The sequence below is a fragment of the Echinops telfairi genome, unplaced genomic scaffold, assembly GCF_000313985.2.
Source record: "Echinops telfairi isolate 266 unplaced genomic scaffold, ASM31398v2 ScPeMD7_655;HRSCAF=1070, whole genome shotgun sequence".
Taxonomy (NCBI): domain Eukaryota; kingdom Metazoa; phylum Chordata; class Mammalia; order Afrosoricida; family Tenrecidae; genus Echinops; species Echinops telfairi.
Window position 1 is genome coordinate 20,436,771 of NW_022104553.1, and position 14,043 is coordinate 20,450,813.

Sequence of the window (14,043 nt, forward strand, 5' to 3'; positions counted from 1 at the left end):
TGGGCTCGGATTGGGGATGACCACCTGCTGCTGCTCCAAGGGGAGCAACTCCGCAGGACCACGCGGGCCATCGTCCACCCCAAGTACCGCCAGGGCTCAGGCCCCATCCTCCCCAGCCGCACGGATGAGCACGACCTCATGCTGCTGAAACTGGCCAGGTCTGCTGTGCTGGGGCCCCGCGTCCAGACGTTGCGACTGCCCTACCAGTGCATCCAGTCCGGGGAGCAGTGCCAGGTTGCCGGCTGGGGTACCTCAGTCAACCGAAGAGGCAAGAGCTGGGGTCCCTGAGACCTGGGTCTGAGGCAGGAGGGGACCCGAAGGGAGAGGGAGGCCTGGACTCCTGGGTCTGAGGGAGGAGGGGCTGGGGGGCTGGGCTCCTGGGTCTCAGAGAGTCAGGTGCTCAGGACCTCCTGGGCCTGAGGGAGGAGCGGGATGATGGTGGGGCTTACTGGATCTGAGGGAGGGAACAGGCTGGACGAAGCCTGGACTCATGGATCTGAGACAAGGGGGTTGGGGGCTTGGAGTTGGGGGTCTGGGATGGGAAGAGTCTGGACTCCTGGGTCCAGAATGATTGGGGTCTGAGCCCAGGTATCCCCTGGTTTCCTTTCTCATCAGTGAAGTACAACAAGGGCTTGAGCTGCTCGCGGGTCAGTGTCCTGAGCGCTACGGAATGTGATGTTTTCTACCCCGGCGTGGTCACCAACAACATGATATGTGCAGGACTAGACCAGGGCCAGGACCCGTGCCAGGTAGGAACTAGGCAGGGAGGGTCTCTGAGTCGTCAAAGGGAGGTGAGAGGGGCTGTCGAAAACAAAAACAGAAGAGCCCACCCCTGTCCCAGCCCCACTGTCCCCCAGCTCCAACCACATCTCGAACCCTATCCCACACCCTCCCTCAACTCCAACCTCCTCTCCAACTCCATCCCACACCTAACCTCAACTCCAACTCCATCCCACACCCTCCCTCAACTCTGACCTCCTCTCCAGCTCCATCCCACACCCTCCCTCAACTCCAGCCTCTTCTCCAACTCCTTCCCACACCCAACCTCAACTCCAGCCTCATCTCCAACTCTTTGGGCTCCATTGCCTTATCACCAACCCTAATTTTAACCCCAATCCCAACCCCAGCCCCATTCCCATCCTCAAACCACTCCTGTATGCCAACTCCATCCCGAGCTCCTCAACTCCCATTCCAACCCTCAATCCTTTCCTCATCCCCATCCATATCACTGGATCCATCTCCATCCCCAACCCTACCAAGAGCTCAAATCCCAACTCCTCCTTATTATCCTCAATCTCATTCCCTAACCCAATCCCCACAGCCCCAAAGTCCAATGCCATTCCCACTCATTGCACCTCAAACCAAATTCCAACCCCAGTGCAGCCTCACCTTCATCCCAACTTAGTTACCCCAACCCCTCCCCTTCAGGGTGCCTGCCCAGGGAATGGTGGCTCCCAAATGGGTGTGTCATCGGCTCTGTCTTTCCTTCTACCCTCAGAGTGACTCCGGCGGCCCCTTGGTTTGTGGTCAGACCCTGCAGGGCATCCTTTCATGGGGTACTTACCCCTGTGGCTCTGCCCGGCACCCAGCTGTCTTCACCCAGATCTGCAAATACTCTTCCTGGATAGAGAAAACCATGAAGTCTAACTGATTGAGACAACCAGCTGCCCCCTCCATTGCCTCTTCCTCCTGGACGCCTGCCCTTCCACATCAGTGAACAACTCTCTTGTTCCCTCCTGCCCAGTCCCCCTCCTGCTTCTGACCATGCAGCGCAGAAAAGCCATGGGAACCTGGGAGGAAGCCAGTCACCCCGTCTCTCAGAAAATTTATCCGCAACTGAGTGGTCATGTGGAGTCTCCCAACTCAATGTCCTCCATCGCTCCCTCTTCTGAGCCTCACCTAGAGAATGGGCGCCATGAAAAGCCTGGTTCAGGGGTGTGAGGATCCTCCGTGGGGGACAGAAGGGGGGGGTGAACTGTGATGGTAATAACCACGTGTGAATCAAAACATGTCAAATAGTGGGTGTCGCTCCCCACCCGGGGGGATGATGACTTTCAGCCAGAACCATCCCACCCACGGTCATCGAGTGGATTCCGCATCATCAGGGCCTTCTCCAGTAAATAAACAAACACACCTCATTGTCATTGAGTTATTCTGCTGGGTTGCAAACCCCGAGGTCAGCTCCTCAAGCCCACCCGCCACGCCGCGCGAGAAAGACCAGACCGTCTGTGCCCCTAAGGCCTGGCTGCATCAGGAACTCGATGGGGGCATTTCTGTTCCTCCAGATCAAGCGACCTATAGAGCGAGTCATCCCCCCAAAGAGGGATGTTCTTCTCAGCCCCAGCAGTCTTCAGACCCACCGGGCAGGGTTTGCCTCCAAAGGGAAGCAGGGGGGTGAGGGGAGCACAGAAGGATGAAGGGATGCAATGGGGCGTCTGTGGAGGAAGTGGGAAGAGAGCCGTCACATGGATGGGAGGAGACCCATGTGTTTGAATTGCCGGATGGAGAACGGATGTGCTCTGTCTGAGAGCCTGAAGCCAGAGGCATTTGGGGTGTGTGTGTGTGTGTATGTGAGAGAGAGAGAGAGATCTGAAAGGGAAACCTGAACTCTGTGACAGTCTTACATTTGGCGAGTGGTCACGCATTGGGCTGCTAACGGCAAGGTCTGCAGTTTGAAACCACCAGCCCCTCCACGAGAGGGAAGACGAGGCTCATTTCCATGAAGGGTCACAGTCTTGGAACCCCCCAGGGGCAGGTCCACCCTGTCCTCTCGGGTCGCTGTGAGTTGGCCTGGACTCGGTAGCAGTTGAGTTGTGATTTTTGTTTGCAGTGAAGGTGGTCTAGGTTTTGGTTTGTTTGTTTGTTTAATTGGACTCACTTGGGTGACTCGACACCACAGATAGAAACAGTCCACTGAGCAGAGCGTTCACAAGGAAACACTGGGCACCTGTGCCCATTTCTGTTCACGAAGTCACCTGTGCAGGTGTCAGAGGAAGCCAGCTTCCAACAACCAAAGTATCCGTAGGTGCAATTGTATGGTGATGATATACAAAGATGATAGTAAAGTCATAGTGGATAGGAAGGACAGGAGAGAGAGTAAAAGAAAGGGGTCAGACACATTGTATGGTAGCATGCTCACCTCAGCCCCTCCTGATGGTTCCCATGGACGTGGGAGAAGAGAGTGTCCTTACTCTCCTGGAATATTTATAGGTAGCGATAAGACATGCATATTCAGTAGTTACAGCACAAGGTGGGTGGGACCTACAGTAAGGTCCCTGAGCTCACAGGTGAGGAAACATGATACCTGCATTGGGGGAAGGGATGAGAGAGGCTGGGTGACATGGTGGGGAAGAGAGAAAAGGATGTGTGCTTCGGTAGGGAGATAGAATACACCGTGTGCTTACGTTTAGGCAGCAGAGCTGTTCAGGGGAAAATCTGTGGGAATGATATTTAAAGCAGGATCATGTACTTGGACTTTACCTCTAAAGGACCGAAGTGGAGGCCTTTCCTACCATGGAATACCAGTTTTCCAGATTCCCTCTGTTATAAGTTAGGGAATACAGTCCTCATCATATTTCCCTCCGTGTTCACTCCCCACATGTGCGGGTACACAAAGGAGAATCATAGGTCTAGAGCAGTGGTTCACAGCTTTCCTAATGCTGCGACCCTTTCATACAGTTCCTCATGTTGTGGTGACCCCCCCAACCATAAAATTATTTTCATTGCTACTACACAACTGTCCTTTTTCTACTGTGATGAATCGGGTGACCCCTGGGAAAGGGTCGTTCGACCCCCAAAAGGGTCGCGACCCACAGGTTGAGAACTGCTGGTCTAGGGTTATGGCCAAGCGGTTTTCTAAATGCAGAAATATCCAGTTCCATCTTGAAAATAAGAAAAGATGGTGTCCACCCTTCAAACACCAAGTGGTGCTTATACCAAAGATGTAGAACCGTGTGTGACTGGATTCAAGTGACAATCCCAAGAAATGAACACTGGTGAAAGAGAGGAGGAAGATTTTGGCATTTCACTGAAAATCCATTGATAGCCACAGTCTGAAATCCAGTAGCAGTGAGGGTTGTTGTTGTTTTTTGTCTTTTCCTCACAGTTCCTCTGACCTTGAGGCTTGTCTGTGGGCAGACTCTTGTGGCTTCCAAGAGTTCACCGGAGAATAGAATCAAAAGACTATGGAAGGTCCCCCACAAATTCTCTGCAGCTCCCCAGTACTGCGAAGATGTCCCTGTTCTCTGCCATCTGGCGGGCGCAAGGTCTCCCAACCAGAGGGTCTTGCCACTAGGACCCAACAGAAGCAAGATATGACAGCTTCTCCCTAAAGGATCTTAATAAACTGCACCGTTGATAAACCTAGGTAGTGGACCCACAGCAGCAGACATCATGGATGGAGTGATTTTTCTTGCAGGTGACCAGAAGCATCTGTCCTGTAACCAACCCTGCAACAGGGTAGGTACCCTTAACCAACCACGTAGCCACATCTATGTGCTACTCCCCTATCCCTAGCGATTCCTGCTTCTGGACATTCCTCCGTGGTCTCTCCCCACGTTGTCATTTAGCCAAGCATGGTTTCTGTCCCTTTTAGTTTCAGGTCAGAATATACAAAAGAAATGAAATAAATAAAAGCCCCTTTTCCTCACTGTCTGGTGGAGTGACCATCTCCATCCACTCCACTCTGTGACTCTACATCTTCCACGTCCGGAATGTCATCTCTGTCTCTTGATCATAAACCTTCATCTTCCTGGTCGTCGTCGTTGCTTTAAGCAGACTCTGTGGTGTGGCGGTACAATGACCATCACCCTAAACCCACAGCTGCCCAGTCGATTCCAACCCGTAGCGACCCTGGAGGTCACAGTAGAGTGGCCCCTTGGGGTTTCCTAGGCGATGAAGCTTTACAGGAGCTGACAGCCTCATCTTTCTCCCCAGGTGCGGCTAGTGGGTTTGAACCACAGACCTTGGGGTTCGAAGCCCAACCCCTAACCCATAGTACCAAATGTAATCATTTTCTTTTAAGTACAATGTAAAAGAAAAATGAAAGCAGAGTAGATGGTGCTCTCTGTGTGAAAAAAAGGTCACCTCTTGTGAGAATCTGAACAAGTTCTACTGCGAACACCTGTGATTCTGGGTCCAGGAGAAAAGGGGACAGGGTCACCCTCAGTTCCAGCCCTCCAGTGCTATTCGCATTCCCTGGGCTGACAGGAGACTCACCTGCTCCGCTACCTTCCCCACATGCCCCTGAAGCACCTCAGAACCACTTCCGTCTTTCTTCCCACTGGTTCCCATTTCTGGGTCCACCCAACACCTGATTCTCCTGTCCCAGTAGTTGTGGGGGGGTGCAGGAAAAGGGCCGGGCCAGCTCTTAGTCACCCAGTGTTCTCTGCTTCGATGGGCTGCTGGATCTCAGGAGACCTCACCCTTCACCCATGCCAGGCTCCGAGACCAGAGTGTTGAGCAAGTGGGTGAAGGCGGGGGACATCTCCCCACCAGATGACTACATTCACATGAAGAACAAGAAGACATGTACACACACAAATGCAAACCCACTGCCATTGCGTCCTTTCCCACTCTAGGGGCCCCCCGCGTGTTACAGAGCAGAGCTGTCCCAGAGGACTTGCTTGGCCACCACCTTTATTTCTGGGTTAAGAATTGGCTTGGTTGGGACTGGCTTTGTTCAGTTCTTCCTGAAGGCGTGGGAAAATTGTTTTTCCTCTCTCCAAAATGATCCTTCTTTCTACTTCTATTTCTATAAGGGTGTGTGTGTGTGTGTGTGTGTGTGTCTTACTTGACTTGCACATGGAAACCAAGAAAAACTACCACGTGCGTGTGGCTCAGTTAAGCACGGGCCTTTGAGCGGTATCATAAGCAGAACAGACCAGCTGCAGAGCATTTCCATCGAGTCCAGCTGGCTTTCCTTTCTTTGTTCAAACACCAAGGGAGTGTGCATCTGCTGGGTGCCGGGAATTCCTGCGTGGCATATATGGTTATGCACGTGATGACTGACCCATAGATTGGTGGTTCAAGTCCATCCAAGGTGCCTGGAAGAAAGCGTTGACCAACTACTTTGGGAAGAGCACACCTACTGATTGAAGACAGATGCCCTCGCGGTGCTGGTTACATTTCGGGCTGCTAACTACAAGGTCGGCAATTTGAACCACCAGCTTTTCTGAGGGAGAAAGATGAAGCTTTCTACTCCCGCAAAGAGATTCCGTCTAGGACAGTAGATGGTGTAAGATAGGAAAATAATAATAATTTATCAGGGAGTCCATGAGGGAGAGGGGAAAAAAAGAGGAGCTGATACCAAGGGCTCAAGCAGAATGAAAATGCTTTGAAAAGGGTGATGGCAATATTTGTACAGATGTGTTTGATACAATTGATGTATGGAAGGTTATAAGAGCTGTAAGAAGGGGAAAAACTGAGGAGCTGATACCAAGGGCTCAAGTAGAAAGCAAAAGGTTTGAACATGATGATGGCGACAAATGCACAAGTGTGCTGGACACACTGAATGTAGGTTTGGATTGTGATAAGAGTTGCATGAGCCCCCAATAAAATGATTTAAAAAAAATTTTTAAAGCTGTAAGAGCTGCCCCCAATAAAATGCTTTACCCACAACAAAAAAAAAAGATAGAGATATTCCGTCTCAATAAAATAAATTAATTACTTTAAAGAGAGATTCCATCTCAGAAACCCACAAGGTCAGCTCTACTCCATCCTAGAGGGTCACTGCACTTTGGCATCGACACCATGGCAATGACTTTGGCTCTTGGTGGAATCAACACAAAGCCCCGAGGAGCACCCTCCAACTCTGAAGCACATAGGGTCTCCTCCGTGAGCAGAAATTGATGTGACATCAGCGGATGATAGGTGTAGCTGTTGACGTTCATTATTGCTCCAAGTTTGATGATAGGCTCTTGGGAACTGTCCATCTGCTTCTGGAAGATCCTAACCCACCACCCTGGGGCCCATCCCAACTCAGCCCAAACCAAGTTCATTGCCTTTGGGTCCATGACAACTCAGCCCAAACCAAGCTCAGTGCTGTTGAGTCGATGAGGACAGAATAGAACGGCCCCTGTGAGTTTTTGAGGTTCTGGACTCTTTCCGGAAGTAGGAAGGCTGGTCTTTCTCTGGGGGAACACTGGAGGTTTATAACTGTTGGTTTTAGGGTTAGCGGCCCAACTTGTAACCCACGATGTCACCAGGGCTTCCTATTCCGACTCATCGTGACTTCTGTAGGGTTTCCAAGGTTATGGAAGCAGGCAGCCACGTCTTTCTTCCACAGAGCTTCTGACCTGACAGCCTTGAGGTTTAAGCAGTCCAGCGCTTACCCAATGGTACCACCTGGGCGGTTTCCTGAAGCATCACTCACCCGAACCAAACTGACAGCCATGGAGTAGATTGACTCACAGTGACTCTCTAGGACAGGATGGAACCACCCCTGCAGGTTTCAGAGACTGTAACTCTGCAGGGGTAAAAGCTTCATCTCTCTCCCAAGGACTACCTGGTATTTTCTACGAACTGATCTTAAGGTTAGTGTTTGGGCCACGTCTGGACCGGGCAGCCCCTACCTTCTCTCCAGCTCCTCAGGAAGATGAAACCTCACAGGCCCCGTTCCCAGCCTCTCAGGAGGATGGATGACCTATTGAACTATGCAACTCCTGCCCCAACACTCCAAAGAGCTTGTCTCTCCAGGCCGGGTTTGTGTGGCCCCTTCCCCAGCACCCCAGGAAGCAATTTATCTCTCAGAGAGCAGGTTTGCAAACAAGAAGATGACTTCCCACAGGGTCGCATCCTGACTCAAGGCCTTGCAGCTGCAAGCAATAAAAAATCGCCCTTCCTGCTGTCAACGTCTACTTTCTTAGCCCTAGATATCTCCCACCGCCTCACCGACAAGCTGCGACTTCCCTGACCCAACTCGTTGGGTCTCAGAACCCGCCCTGGAGCTCAAGATGCTCCTGTCCCTTTCTCTGCTCTCCCTTCCCTCCCGGGAGCTCTTTCCCTGCCTCAATAAAATCTTTCTCAACTTCACATTCCTGGCTAAATTCTGTCTCTGTTCCACGTCTCCGCCTCCAGCTTCTCAGTGAACAGTCCAATCTGCACCCACTATACCACTGGGACCCCAAAAGACAAAACTGAACCCAACTCACTGCCATTGAGTCAATGCTGGCTCAGAGCGAACCTGGGTGGGTTTCAGAGACTGGAACCGTTTCCAGGAGTAGTAAGCCCAGTCTTTCTCCCAAAAAGCGGCTGGTGGTTTTGAACTGCCAGCCATGCAGATCACAGCACAAGACTTAACCACTACACCACCAGGGCTCAATGCTTAAAAAAAAAACAACCCTGGGGTGCAGTTCTACTCTGAAACACATGAGGTCTCCAGTATTGAGAATCGCTTCCATGCTGGGTGCTCGGGTTTATGCGGGGAGCACCTTACTTGCAGAGCCCACAGAAGACACGGGGCTTGGTATACAGGAGGTGCTTAATGTGTGACTATCACGAGACTCCCACCCCTTGACTCCTACCCCAATTAGCACACCCAGGAAAAGCCAGTCAGGCATATCAGCCGAGTTTGTCATCTAAGGATTAGAACGGAAGTAGGTCGGAACTCTCCGAAAACTCCATTTTAAAAAGCAATTGGCCCAATGGCTGAGTCACTCCACAAATGCTTCCTGAGCCTTGTCCTGGGTGGAGCCCTGGAGGTGAATCAGACCAGGCCTTACCCTCAAGGAGCTGCTAGTCAGGTCTGGGAGACCATGGGGCTGATTTGCATTCCTGTCATTCAGGTCTGAGGGTCAAGGTCACTTCCTCAAAGAGGACTTTCTGGATTGCTCTGGCCACCACACCGCACCCCTGCCCCTCTGTCACCAGTTCTTGGGGTTGGTGTTAGAAGGTTGTTACTGAGTCCCAGAGACCCCTGTCCACCCACACCAGGTGACACCACCCAGCCTGACAACCACTGCCATGTGGGAGCCCATCGTTGAGGCCACCAGGCCATCCATCATTGAGTGGAAGACGCTCAGCGCCCCCTATGCACCGGCTCCGACGCTCAGCGCCCCCTATGCATGACAGAAGGAAGCACAGCCCAGTCCTGGGCCTTCCTACCTCGCATGTCGTTCTTCTCCAGCACATGTTATGTCTGAAACCATCTTGTTGGTTTGTGGGCTTTATTTGAGGGATCTATCTCCCCTCCCCCCACTCCATCCTATCCCCCCCCAACCCCGAAGCCAGAGTGCTCCTTAGGAGCGAAGACGTTGACATTCTCTCTTCAGTTGTGTATGGCGTTGCTGTGAGTATGAACGGATTAGATGGCACTCAACAATGACATGTCCCCGCAAGTCCTGAGGTCATGTGGTTTCCAAAGCACCCGGTACAGTGGGTGCCTGGGACCCAGAAGCCACCCAAGACACTCTTTTTCTTTTCTTTCTTCCCTTTGTGAAACTGGAAATCGTTTCAGGGACCTGTCACTCAGACGTCACTTCCCTAGAGCGGTCAGGTGAAAAATAGTTCACAGTCGTCACTACAATCAGTTCTAGCATGCTCTTCCTTCTCAGATTTGTATATTAGCTCCCCGTCTACCTCCAACAGCCCCATCCCTATTCCCAGTAAGCCATCCACCCAGTCACTATCTCTATAGATCGACCCATCCTGGAGTTCGTATGCTTGAAAAGATTTTTTGTTTTTTTAATTTAAGAAGAAGCAAACAAAGAGGGCAGCAAGAATCATAAACCAAACCAAAGAATAAGCTCCATCAAGGGGGGGAGGGCCAGGGGGAGGCCCCAATAAAATGATTTTTTTAAATAAATATGTATATATTTAAAAGCAGGAGATCTTAACAACTAGAACAAATTGGAAATGGGTCAAAAGAAAGATCACATGATCAAGTATTACATGTTCACCCATTTTCATCTTCCTTATTAATTGAGTTGACCCTACTGTCTGTCTGGTGGTAGAGAGTCCTCACATCCCTCGACTGTAGTCAGAGGGGATTCACCAGAGGCTTAATCCACGCAGGGCACCTGCAAATGGATTTGGGGCTCCCCTTGTCATCGTGGCCTTCTGCAAATCGAGTGTCCCATGCAGTCCTGAGGGACTGGACAGCCCAACGTGAGTGACACGCATTTCCATAGAAGAAGGTGCGGGGGCCCACCACGGAGGGGCCGAGGGCTCTGCCTGAAGAAGTCAGAGCAGGTGGTCCAGGGGCAGGGCCATTTACGTCGGGGTTCTGAGGGACAAGTAGGTGTTCACCAGGTAGGAAAAGGAAATGCTTACTTGCTCTAAGACCGCGGGCCAACTGCTTCAATGCTCTGCCTACCTCAGTTCGCGCGCCTGTGGAATAGAAATGACACTCCCAGCAGTGGAATCGCTTGACTGGACTTAATGGTGAGGACTTAATTCAGGGCCAGGAATGTGCAGCCAAGTCCCAGGCACTGAGGTAAGCATTAAAGGAGGCTATTGAGATGTGTGTGAGAGCAGCTGGCATGGCACTTAGCACACAGTGGGTATTCACTGGCCCAGAGGAATTCCTTTCTGGAAGAGCACCATTCTCCATGTTTACGGATACACTCTCTCTCACTGAGTGTGTGCCATGCTATAGGACAGGGTAGAATTGCTCCCCCCCACCCTCGAATTTCCAAGAAGCAGCTGGTGGTTTCGAACCACTGACCCTGCAGTTCACAGCCCAACATGTAACCATGACACCACCGGGGCTCCCGCTAGGCTCTACGAGAGACGGATACACCTGCTTTCTGAGCTCTCACAAGATGCCACCGAGCCCTGGTGGCATCGTGGGTCACATGTGAGGCTGTTAGCTGCAAAGCCACCGGCCACCCTGCAGGAGAAGGAGGAGCCTGTCTGATCCCCCGTGGAAGATGTCCAACCTCCGGCATGCACAAGGGCAGTTCTACCCTGCCCCGCCGAGACCCACTGTGAGTGGGAAGGGAGCTGAAGGCTCATTTTGAGTGTGGGCTTTCTGTTGTCCTCGTGTACGCCAGATAAGGAGCCAACCTAGAAGCAAACTCCCTGCCCTCACGTCGAGTCCAACTCCCGTCCACCCTGCAGGACAGAGGTGGCAACTCTCAACAAATGGCAACTCTCTACAGGGCTAGAGAGCCTCCTCTTTCTCCTTGCGAGTGGCAGGTGGGCTCCAATGGCTGACCTTGCTGGTTCAGCAGCCCAGCATGTAACCCACTGCCCTACAGGGCTCCTTTGAGAAGCAGTAGCCAGGGAGGAATGAGATGGCAAGGCAACAGATTATAGAACCCTTTCATGTGCTGGCTACGCTTAAATGCTTCTTCTTCTCCTTCTCCTCCACCTCCTCCTCTACCTCCTCCTCCTTCTTCTCCTCCTCCTCCTCCTTCTGCTCGTTAGAAGAAATCAGAAAAAGCATCATGTAGGAAGCTGCAATGATTCGAGTTCTCACAAACTGCTGTGCTGCTAAAAGGATGCCCGCTAGTTTACTCTCAGATGCAATCCAGTTTTGCTCCCCCTCAGCTCCACTAAGAGTGGTTATGGATCAGGGGCCATTGCTCCAGGGTACAAACTGGAAACTTGTAGGTCACGCACATACGCATGCACGCACGCACACGGGCAATTATTACCACTCAACAGATGGAGCAAATGAGAGACCTTAGTGACTTGCTCAAGACCTGCACACCCAATAATTGTCCATATTGAGTTTGGACCCGGTCCTGCGTTCTTAGGATGGGGCAAACATTTTCCACTTGGCCACGAACCCCAAAGTTGGTGTTTCAGACCCACCCCACCCCTCCCCACGATGGCACTGTGGAAGAAAAGGGCTGAAATAACCCAAAGAGGCTCAGTTGTACTCTGTAACACGTGGTGTTATCATGAGTCAGTCTCCACCTGGTGGTGACAGGCTTGGTATTTGGGTCTGGGCCCCATTCTAGAACCTTTGCGAGGTTGAGGGGCCACACAGGGAGAGCCCAGGTCCAGCTTGATCATCTGGACTGTGGTAGAGGAACGTGGAAGGGGCAGTGAGTGGAGAAATCAGAGGAGGCTTCCTGGAGGAGGGGACTTTTTAGATTGGGTTTTGAAGGGTGAGTAGGAGTTCCTCAGGAAAAGAAGGCTACGAAGAGAGACATTCACTCATTCAATTAACATCTCCTGAGGCCTCCTGTGAGCCCAGCACTGAACTGGGTGATTCAGGGACACAGAGATGAGTCAGACCTGGGCTAGGCATGCCACCTGGTGAGAAGGAGAGATGGAAGTGTGGGGGATTGGGTCATGGGAAGGACGATGGAACAGATGGGGTGAGGGGGGCAAACTGGACGGCAAATCTGAGGGTACTTGAGAGAGGGGTAAGAAGTGAAGATGGATCCCTAAGTCCTTGGGGAGGGTGGGGATGAGAAGAAAGGACCTTTCCTTTCTTCCTCAGGTCGGGAATAGGTCCATCTCACTGGGACCAGATTTCTCAAGCCTTTGGCTCTCCATAGACACACAAGCCAAAACCAGTTGCCCAGGAGTGGGGTTTGCCTCAAGGACTCGAACTCCATGCCCCCACCCCCACCCCACCCCACGACTACCACCCCCACTCCATGTGTGTTGCAGAATAGGACTGTGTCCACAGGATCTTCATGGCTGTGATGGGTTTCACAAGCGGTTAGCCAGGCCTTTCCTCCGAGGTGCCTCTGGGTGGGACCCGTCAGTGGTTCAGTTCATAGCTGAGAATTTGTGTCACTCAGGAGAGCAGATTGCCAGGTGGTGGGGGGTGCAGTGGGGGGTGGCAGGGAGCTTTGGAGGAATGAGGACCCCGGTGCAGATTTCACTGTGTTCTGTATCTGACTCTGTGTCTCCCTGAAGGAGCCCTGGTGGTGGTAGTGGTTACATGTTGGGCTGCGAACCTCCAGGTCAGCAGATCGAAACCACCAGCCGCTCCTGGAGAGAAAGACGAGGCTTTCCGCTCCTGTACAGAGCTACAGTCTGGGAAACCCACAGGGGCAGACCTCTGTCCTCCCGAGGTCGCTGTGAGTGGGAACGGCCGTGAGTTCAGTTTGGGGTTTGTTCTCTCTCTCTGTCTGTCTCTTTTGTCTTCCTTCTCTCTTTCTCCACTCCATCCTCTCTGACGTCTCCATCCGGCCGGCCTGCATTCTAGGCCACCCCCTCCCAAACCTTCCCGGTGACTGGGACCAGGCTGGGCTCATCCCAGTTTCATTCCAGACAAACTTGATTCCTTCCTCAGGGCCCCGCCTTACAGCTCTTCTTCCTCCTCCCTCTCCGGACCTCAAAGGATCCCACAGCCTGAAGGTCTCTGCCGAAGGGGCTCACCCCTCAAGGGACCCTGGAGAAGGATGCCAAGGCGGGGTGGCGTCACACCCCAGAGGCCCCACCCTCTCCAGAGCCCTTCCCCTCCCGCAGGGAGCTGCTGGAGGTGGGGTGGGGGCCCTGCCTTTCCCCCCACCCCTCAAGTCTCTGAGGGCTGCCTCCTGGCCCCAGGGCTCTGCCCTCCCCCGGCGACATTTCCCAATGCTGGTGAATCACCGGAGGCGGCTCAGGGAGAAGGAAGGTGCTCAGCGATGGGGTGGCTTACCATAAAGAAGGGGCCAGCGTCCCGAGCACCCCGGGGACCCAGCGCCCAAAGATCATGAAGCTGGTGTTGGCATGCTCTCTGCTCTCGCTCCTGGCAGGTGAGGCTCTTGCCCTCCCCCTCGCCCTCCCCGTCCATCCCCGGTGCTCCCGACTGCCCTCCAGGCTCACCCGCCTTCCCCTGGTGCCTCCAAAGCTCACCCACCTGGCCCTTCCTGTCCATTACCCCTTGGGTCCCAGGTTCTCCCCAAATTCTTCCACCTTACCTTGGGTAACCCCTAGGTTCACACTTCCAGCTCCAACTGCATCCATCTTGCTCTTCCAGCCCGTTACCCCCAAACTCACCCATCTTGCCCTTGTGCCTCCAGGTACTCCCCAAACTCTCCCACCTTCTCCTTCTGTGCCCTAGGTAAACCCCAACTACATCCATCTTGCTCTTCCAGCCCGTTACCCCCAAACTCATCCATCCCGCGCCCTGAGTGACCCCTGGGCTCACCTTTC

At 52.8% G+C, this 14,043-nt stretch overlaps 2 protein-coding genes across 2 annotated transcripts in view; both read left to right on the forward strand.

Annotated features, from left to right (window-relative positions):
* The window catches only part of KLK10 (kallikrein related peptidase 10), a 10,004-nt gene extending 8,117 nt beyond the window's left edge, over positions 1 to 1,887 (forward strand). Inside the window, exons 3-5 of the mRNA XM_030886310.2 lie at positions 1 to 268; positions 616 to 749; positions 1,499 to 1,887. The exon at positions 1 to 268 is cut by the window's left edge and continues 6 nt beyond it. Coding sequence (XP_030742170.1) covers positions 1 to 268; positions 616 to 749; positions 1,499 to 1,651 — 555 coding nt within the window. The 3' untranslated portion in view covers positions 1,652 to 1,887. The remainder of the gene's footprint in view (positions 269 to 615; positions 750 to 1,498) is intronic.
* A 10,368-nt stretch (positions 1,888 to 12,255) lies between these two features.
* LOC101640921 (kallikrein-9) overlaps positions 12,256 to 14,043 on the forward strand; it is a 9,786-nt gene continuing 7,998 nt past the window's right edge. The window contains exon 1 of the mRNA XM_013006695.1: positions 12,256 to 12,269. Coding sequence (XP_012862149.1) covers positions 12,256 to 12,269 — 14 coding nt within the window. The remainder of the gene's footprint in view (positions 12,270 to 14,043) is intronic.